The sequence below is a fragment of the Nyctereutes procyonoides genome, unplaced genomic scaffold (genome assembly GCF_905146905.1).
Source record: "Nyctereutes procyonoides isolate TBG_1078 unplaced genomic scaffold, NYPRO_anot_genome, whole genome shotgun sequence".
Taxonomy (NCBI): domain Eukaryota; kingdom Metazoa; phylum Chordata; class Mammalia; order Carnivora; family Canidae; genus Nyctereutes; species Nyctereutes procyonoides.
In genome coordinates, this window is record NW_026575047.1 from 35,344,824 (window position 1) to 35,353,774 (window position 8,951).

Sequence of the window (8,951 nt, forward strand, 5' to 3'; positions counted from 1 at the left end):
GGCAGAGGGAGAAGCAGGCTCCACGCAGGGAGCCTGACGTGGGACTGGATCCTGGGACTCCAGGAATACACTCTGGGCCAAAGGCAGGCATTAAACCGCTGAGCCATCCAGGTGTCCCAAGTAAAATCTTAAAAAAAAAAAAAAGGTGTAGGAGAGACCAAGCCCTCCTCCTCCCAAGGTGACTCAAGCACACTCACCCTGGGCTAGTTCTGACCGGCCTGGTGCCCTTCAGTCCTGCAGTAAGGGTAGCCTAGATGGGGGGATGGCAGGGGGAACATGGATCCCGCAGTGTAGACCTGAGGGGGAGAGGGCCTGGCTCATCCGGGAGAACTCTGTGTAGCTGCCAAATAAGGATGAACAGACGCATCACGAGTAGCTAAGTGAATTTTTTTTTCCCTCCTGGAAACAAATCTACAGGAGCTTCCCCCAAGAGGAGGCAGTGGCAGGGGGTAGGCACACATGTCATTTTGTGCCTTCCCTCAGCAGTAACATTTCTAACCACGTACATGAGCTATTTTTAATTTGTTAAAATCACAATGGAAGTTTCATACAAATAATTTTAGTTCTTAAAAATGACACTTGCATATAAATTCTGCAAATAGAGTCTTACTCAGAGTAGGTCCGTGAACAGCAAAATCCGACACAAACAGGGGGCGCGTCATGTTAGTACCGTACAAAAACACCACAGATTTAGGCACTTCATCAAAGAAAAATGTTTAGGGATGAATGAGGTCACTGAGTTTCCTGTCCACTCTGACCCGTTCCCACCCTCCAACATCGGCACATGAAATGGCACGCTCAAACCCTCGACACCAGCACAGCTGCCCAACTCCCGAATGTTACAGAACGCACAACATCGACAGGTACCGAGAATCCCTGTCAGGATCAGAGTAAACACTTCGGATTTTCGAGCTACAGGATTCTTTCTGCACAGACGTGGGGTCACACATCCCGGCGTCCTGACCGCACACTTAGACAACAGAGCTCCATGCAGTGCTCCCTCGGAGGGCTTCACTTCACAGTCCCAGAAACCATGTCTGTAGCCCAAGGAGCCTGGTCCTGCCTGGAGTCTCTGATCAGAACGTGGCAGCCCTTCAGTTAACAGAAACTAAGGAAGCATGGATACAGCAAGCCCCTGGGTCAGGGCCGGCATGGCAAGGAGAGTGGGGCCACCGGAGTCAGTGACTCCCTCAGATTGAAACAGTAAAAGCAACAGTCAGGGTTCCCTTTACAGTGATTTTATCGTAAACGTGAACGTATCATTGTCCAACGGGAACTAAGAGACCTGTGTTTTTACACTTGACGCCTTTTAGACAGTAATTCTTATGTGGACCACAAACTGGTCATATGGCAGAGCCTTTCTGGAAGAAAGCAGATTTCCTCAGCGAGTAGTGGCCGCGTCCCTGCCTGCCCGGGGAGCTGGCCATCCCAAAGACTCCTCTGAAGGGTCACAGTGGCCCCGTCACAGCTCCTCTCGCTTATTCCCAGCTCGATTGTCTTCCTGCACAACCTTGGCAGCCCGAGACTTCGGGACTCCCTCCTTCTTCTTCTTGCCCTTCTCCTGCTTTGTTTTATTTTTCTCTTGGCTTCCTCCTCCCTTGCCAGGGTACACCTGCCCCTCCAGGGTGACATCCGCACACCTGTCTTGGCTCACCAGAAAGTCCTTAATCTCCCAGGCGTAGCTCCCATCACGAAGCATGAAGATGGCACGGTCTGATCCCACAATGAACCTTGAAGAGACAAGCAATCATACTGTCAGAACACAGCAGTAAAGTGCTAACAGGTCATAGCCATCCTGCGGCATGTAACTAGAGAAAACCATCCCTTCCAAATCTGACATGAACACAGAACAAAAAACTCTTATTTTCCAAGGCCTAGTAGCTATTGACACTAATGCTCAAAAACACTAGCTGACTAAATGATTTAGCATCTCAGCTTAAGTCACAGAGTAACGGAGCCTGGGCTGTGTGTCATGGATGCCGGTGCTGAGACAGCAGCATCACAAAGGGTGCTGAGGAGCCACCCCTGGGGCTGCTGCTGTGGAGGCAGGAGGCGGCTGCCCTTGAATGTGTTCTGCATCCTGAGGCGCCCGGTGAAGGTTTCATTTGCTAAGGCTTCTGCTGACAAAGGCTGAAAACTATGAGCTGAGGTGCCCCACTGGTGCAGCCAGGGCATGAAGGCCCTGACACTGAGGGTCACCCCACCCCATGAGCGCAGCGGGGCTCTGACTCTACCTGTTCCCCTCTGTGTCTGCTCAAGCAGATGAAAGCATCACGCCATCACAGGCACTCTCTAAGTGTTCCTTTCTATTTTTCATCACTCTTCTACTTCCTAAACTATTTCCTTGAAGAATCTAAATCTCAAGACCATTACTGAGAAGAAAGAATATTCCTTAGCATTGCGCCTGAGGGCTGTGCTGAGCTGCGAGTTCCGCACCCCTTCCCCTAATCAGCGGCAGGCTCCAAGACTGTGTCTGAATGCTGCATGCAGGGAGGGACCCCCTGGGAAGCAGGAGCTTCTTAGGGGACACGGTCAGGCTGTGACTCATTGCCCCGCAGAGGCTAACCTATCCCATCTCACTCAGATAAAATAACAGGTAGTGCCAGAGTCACAGGCATGTCACAACGTTGTGTGTGGTGACAGTCGAGAGCCACACGCGCCAAGGGCAGAGCATGCAGAGCTGATGAATCGCCACATTGTGTACCCGAAATGAATGTACCATTTTGTGTCCACTATACTCAAACCAAAGAAAGTTCAAGGTAAGTAAAACTTTATGATCAAATATTAAAAAAAAAAAAAAAAAAAAAAAAAAAAAAGCTTACTGACTCCGACCAATAATAAATGCTCTTCTTAAAAAGAAAGAGAGGGGGATCCCTGGGTGGCTCAGCGGTTGAGCACCCGCCTTTTTGGCCCGGGACGTGATCCTGGAGTCCTGGGATCGAGTCCCATGTTGGGCTCCTGCATGGAGCCTGCTTCTCCCTCTGCATGTGTCTCTGCCTCTCTCTCCGTCTGTGTCTCTCATGAATAAATAAAATTAAAAAAGAGAGAGAGAGAGAGAGAAATACAAAGAGGAAATCCAGGACAGGAATGGTCCAGGGCTGGAGGTGGGTCCTGCCAGAAAGGACAGGCCATGGTGGTGCAGAAGAAGCCCCAGCACAGCCTCCGACTACCTCTGAACGTCGTAGTTGGCATTGAAAAGACTGCCCTGCCAGAGGCTGGTGATCTCTTCTGTCTCCTTCTCCGTGGGGCTGCCTGACACAGTGACGAACATCATGAGCGTCTTCCCCTTCTTGGTCATCTTCAGGATGCTCTCGGGCCTGCCTGGATCTATCTGTGAGAAGTCAATAGGTGCCGAGGGTCTTTTGTGCTCTGGGAGGTCCCCTTCCTCTATGTCATCATCCTTCTATGAAAAGAGAACACAGATCATCAGAACGTGCTCGGTGGCAGCACAGGCTGAACAGCTGTGCATGCTTGCAGTTGCGAGCAAGTGACCAAAGTTCTCGCAGGACCAGGGAGACCCAGGGGCTGTCCTCTTCCCCTTGACCTTCAGGCGAAGCCCAAGTTGCCAGCAGGACTCAGCACCGATCACTCGGGTCACCAGGACGTGAGAGCCCATGTGTGATGTTCCCTTTGGAACAATCTACCCCACACAGCAGATTGTAACAATGTGGTCTTACAATGAGCTGAGACACAGCAATGAAGACAAAACACTGAGGATGAGCTCCAAACCTCAGAAAGAGAAGACTGAATGCCAGAAGCCAGGCATGAAATCAGATGTACTATAAGCCTGCTATTTAAAGTTCAGGATCAAACAAAACTAACCTAGGATGACAGAAATCAGAACAGTGCTGGCCCCTGGGGGGCTGAATGAGAAGGGAGGGACACAGGGGAACTTTCTGAGGTCATGGGAATGCTATCTTGATGACAGCGTGGACGACACCAACATATCGATTTGTCAAAGCTCACAGCACCCTACACTTAAAATCTGCATTTCACATATATCAACGTCAACTAAACAATAAGAACCACCAACAAATACTCAATTCTAGTTAGTAGGCTGGGTTTTTGTAGTGGTGTGAACTAGCAATTTTCAAACTACCATCTGCGAATTCTAGCCTTGCGTGAAGAAGTAAATATATTAAGGATAATGACATCTGGTTCTACACTTTGGTGACAGGAGTGCTAACTGTGGAAAGGGGAAGAATACTCCCTGTTTTAGGCTGGAACTGGAAGGCAAGCAGAGGAACACATGATTTTTCATTGGTAGGTAGGCAGATGCCAACACCCAACGGGTCCCAAAGGGAGAAGAGCAGGGGAGGCTGAGGCGCCCCACTGGTGCAGCCAGGGCATGAAGGTAGGTAGGTAGATGATAAATGAAAATATTTAAAAAGCAGAGTTCCTCAGAGAAAAGACTAATAATTCCAGCTACAAAAAGAAATGAAGTACTGATAGATGGTCCCTGAAAACAATATCTTAAGTGATGGAAGCCACACATAGGAGACCATGCTATACAAGGGCCACTGGTAGGAGATGTCTAGCACAAAACAGAGATTAGTGGCTGCCTGGGTGGGCCTGGCTGGAGGATTGGGAGAAGAAGGGAAGGGAGACAAGATTTTATTTTTGGGGTGATGAAAACATTCTAAAATTGAGTGGTGATGGCTGCACGACCCTCTGAATATACCATTGAAATGTGCACTTTAAAGAAACGGCTGAATCATATGGCAAGTGAATTCTCTCTCAACAAAACTGTTATCAAAAAACCAGAAGAATGACTAACCTAAAATGAAACAGAGCCCCATCTCACTCTTACGTGGTTGTCTTGACGAATCATAGAGGACATCAATGGTAGCATACCTTTAAAAAGGTTTTAACAAAAGGTGAAGCACAACAGAATTGTACTGCAGTGCTTAGAGGCGATCCCCATTTACATGAGATCTGGGACCTCGGGTTAGCTCCATCTGACCACCTGGGTGACCCTGGACTCCTTACTCCCCTGGGCCTGCTCCTTCATCCATAAAAAGAAAAGCAGAGCTAGGTGACCCACAGCAGTGTGACCCCACACGACATACTTCTCAGCTCTGCCACCCTCCCAACCAACCCACTTCTTTCATATTTTGCTTTGTGAGCTGATGGCGATCTGCAGTTGGGGGCACGTGCTGTTCTGTCACAGGATCTTGGGCAGCTTGGAAATCCCCTTTCCTCACCTATGATGGAGAAGGGGACAGCATCTTCCCCCCCTAGAGTCTGGGGGACTCGATGACATAAAAGCGTGCTGGCCCCAGTAATCAGACCTCCAACCAACTAGGCAAGTCACATTCTCAAAATCACACAGGACCGCCTGGTCGCCAAATTGACCAGCTCTCTGACTTCCTTCTACTCTACTTTTTCAAACTGATTTCACTAAAGGTCATGAAATTAACTCAGTAGGTCACCGACAGCATTTAATGAAACAGTTATTAAATAATCGTAAATCTAGTGCATAAGGCAAGGATAAGGATTGTTCCAAGCAACTTTAATTTCCATGACATAGGCTTTTGAGTCTGTTTCAGTTTCCAAAAAAGGGGGAGGGGCAGGGTAGTGCCCCTGTGGGTGCCACACCCAGTGTGGGTGCCAGTCCAGCTCTACCTAGTCTCTGCTAGTTCCCTGGGGAACCTGACCTGTGGTTATTGCTTCCTCCAGGCAGGGGCAATCAAGCCCCTACCTCCGTCCACCAGGGTCTGTCCACCAGGTGTCGGGCACTCCCCAGGACACTCCCTAGACAGGGAGTGGAAATACCTCTAGGCATTTTCAGCCGGCTCCCTCACTCCCCCAGGGCTGCTAGTCAGATTCAGGAATCACAAAGCTGAACTCTCCTTCCTGCTTATCTTTTTCTTGCTCCCTGTTCCTTGATGATAACACTAGCTAGCACATACACAGCACCTAGGGTGCGCAAGCTTCAGGATGGCCCTACAAGGCCCCCACTGAACATGGGGTTGGTAGGGCTCAGAGAAGACAACCCACTGAAGGTCACATGCAGCAACGGTGACACTGAAGAGCAAACCCACATTTCTGGCTGTGGAATCTGCCCCACCCACCCCTACTGTAAAGGTGTAATCAAAGAACTGCCTTTGGCTTTCCTACACGGGTTGGGACTCAGCATTAAGTCTGACACGGAGGAAAGAGTTCCCTTTCCCTATCCCCACCTCACACACAGTGGTGCAGGCCTCTCCCTGGCACAGGGATTCTCACACTGGTGGAAAGGAGGTGGAGGATGGATTTAGGGATCGACACTGGGGGAGAAGTACTGTTACCCGCAGGAAAGCTTTCCCACAGATAAAACACTGAAGCACCCCGGAAGGGTGCTCACGTTTGTGGAGTGTCTGCAAACATTAGCTTGCAGGTCTGCACAGCACCCCACAAGGGGGGATGTTTCTGGCTTTACGGCTAAGAAAAATGGGGTCACACAGTTACCAAGCAGTAAAGCTTGTTCAAAACCCACCCTTTCAGCACATCATGCTATCTTCTGCCTGGTGACACAATCCACCAGCCACCAAGTTGGACATACAATCTCTCCCTTCGACTCTGATCCTACAGCTTTGAGCTTCATCCAGCAGACAATTACACTGACACGCTCTCAGCTATAAAGGGAGACGAGAGTGAGCGCACGTTTCCACGCTAAGGTATGGATGACCACATATAAACATTCCAGTATCCTAGTACTTGGGTCATGGAACTTTGCAAACTTGTCAGTGACTGCGTATTGCCTTCTAAATAAAGGGCTGACCCCAGAGCATTCAAGGGCCAGCACCACCTGGTCCCATCAACCTTCCCACCCTTACCCCTCACTACTTGGCTTCCAAGGTAGCTTTTCCAGCTAACCTAACTAATTCATATTAGTGGCTTCCAATCAGAGTTGCTATCCTAGGTTCTTTCTAGGATCACAGCTAATCCTTGAACTACTCTGAGGTGGGTACTACTAAGGCCTCTATCTTGCAGTTCAAAAAACTAAAGTACTGACAGGTTCTTCAGTAGCCCAAAGTCACAAGTGGTCTGAGGCCAGGCAGCAGAAGTCCAAAGCCTGGACTGTTCCTATCTGCACCATTCTGCTTGGTTCCCACGCGCCCAACTCTCAGCTCCTGTGGCAACACTCCCACACCCCTCTTGTGTATCTAAAATGCCATTTCCACCCTGAGACCTTTTGAAAGTCCTACAACACTTTCTTCATTGTTTACTGAACTCAGCAATCCTACTTTGTATTTATGGTTACTTGTACCTACTGTTCCTGAGGGCGGGATCCTTTGCTATCGCCACAGCACCCCTCTCTGTCTAGCTACCTCTTAGTATTTCCAGGGTAGGATTTCCTCAAGAGATAGTGTTCTTACTTTAGGGGATCAAAATCTTCATTCGCTCAAGTCCATAAAGAGATGGGAGATAGGAAGACAGTAAAGGGGGGGAAGGAAATGCTGCCTGGAGTTCCCTCTGTGTCAGAAGTGAGCACACACGCAAATCCACCCCATCCTTCCATCAGGGGCAGACAGATAAGAAAGTACAAGTCGGCTTTCTTCTAGTCTACCCATCAGGTGGTACTTTAAACTCACATCTGAAAGGCTCTGTCAAACATGTCTATGCACAGAGATGCCCACAAATAAGACATCAACGTGGGAAGGAATCATCCAGTAAAAAAAGAAAAAACAAAACAAAACAAAAAAAAAACCCACAAAAAAACCTCATTCTGCAGATAAGAAACCTGAGGCCTAGAGAGGAAACAGGACTTGCCCAAGATTACACAGTGAGTAAGCACCGTTTCTGAGTCCACTCCACTAGCTATGCAAACCAGCCAGGACAATGCAGCCGCCTTTGCAGGGGAAAGAGGTGCGACGTGTTGTCGTTTGTTGAACCTTATCTAAAAAGCTTATTACACACTCCAGTGCATTCAAATAACGAACCAAAAAACTTACTCTCACAAAAACAAGTCTCTGCTCCTTTAAAGGAAATGCGGAGTTTCCTGCGAGCCACCAGAAGCCTTGGCTTCCACCACCCCCTCACCCCGCAAAACGCAAAACTCTCAGCAGCGAACACACCAAAACGACAAGTCCGATTTGGTACTGACCGAGAAGAGGGCTCAGCGATTAAGGCTGAGCTGGCCCTCGCGTGAAGACGACCCTCGTTCCCCACCCCCTCCCTCCGTTCCTGCGCCGAGGGCAAGGGTCTCCCTCCCCACGCGCCGGGCCCAGGGACCACCACCAGGGCCGCGCCGGGGCGGCCCGGGCACCGAAGGGCAGAGGAGTGAGGGGCCGGCTCGGGCCCCGCGAGGCCCCGCAAGGTGCGAGCGCGGCGGCCATCAAGGACGCCTGGCCCGGGCAGAGGCCGCCAGCGGCCCAGGAGACAGCGCGTGTGGGGGCGCGAGGGGCCGGGGGTCGGCGGGAGCCCGGCCGGGGAGCGGAGGGGCCGGGGGCCAACCAGGCCCGGGCCGAGGACGCGGGGGCCCGGGGCCGTGCGCGCGCGGACCTCCCACTGCTCCAGAAGGCGTGCCATGTCCGCATCGTTGTAGTCGCGAATGTCCTTCTTCTTCTTCCGCGAAGGCGGGCTGGCCTCGCCCGGAGTCCCGGCCGCGCCCTCGGCAGCGCAGGCCCTGGGCGGCAGCGGCGGCAGCAGCAGGTCAGAGGCGCACAGGAGGACCAGGGCCGCGCGCACCCAGCCGGAGGCCGCCATCTTCGCCGCGCCGCCGCAGAGGCCCGTGGTGCGCGCGCCGCCGGACCCCGCCCCCATCCCCGGTGTGGGCCCCGCCCCCATCCCCGGCGTGGGCCCCGCCCCCATCCCCGGTGTGGGCCCCGCCCCCATCCCCGGTGTGGGCCCCGCCCCCATCCCCGGCGTGGGCCCCGCCCCCATCCCCGGCGTGGCCCCGCCCCCGCCCCGCGCCGGCCTACCCGGGCCCGCCTTGTGCCCGCCTCCAGAAGCCCCGCCCCCGCCCC

At 51.9% G+C, this 8,951-nt stretch overlaps 1 protein-coding gene across 1 annotated transcript; it reads right to left on the minus strand.

The window, feature by feature from the left end:
* Positions 1–371: 371 nt before the first annotated feature.
* MESD (mesoderm development LRP chaperone) lies at positions 372–8,729 on the minus strand. Its single transcript, XM_055326787.1, has 3 exons — positions 8,488–8,729; positions 3,171–3,403; positions 372–1,730 (listed from the first exon to the last, which is right to left on the minus strand). Exons 1-3 carry the CDS (start codon positions 8,689–8,691, stop codon positions 1,463–1,465), a joined length of 705 nt encoding a protein of 234 aa, XP_055182762.1. The 5' UTR covers positions 8,692–8,729; the 3' UTR covers positions 372–1,462.
* Between the last annotated feature and the right edge of the window lie 222 nt (positions 8,730–8,951).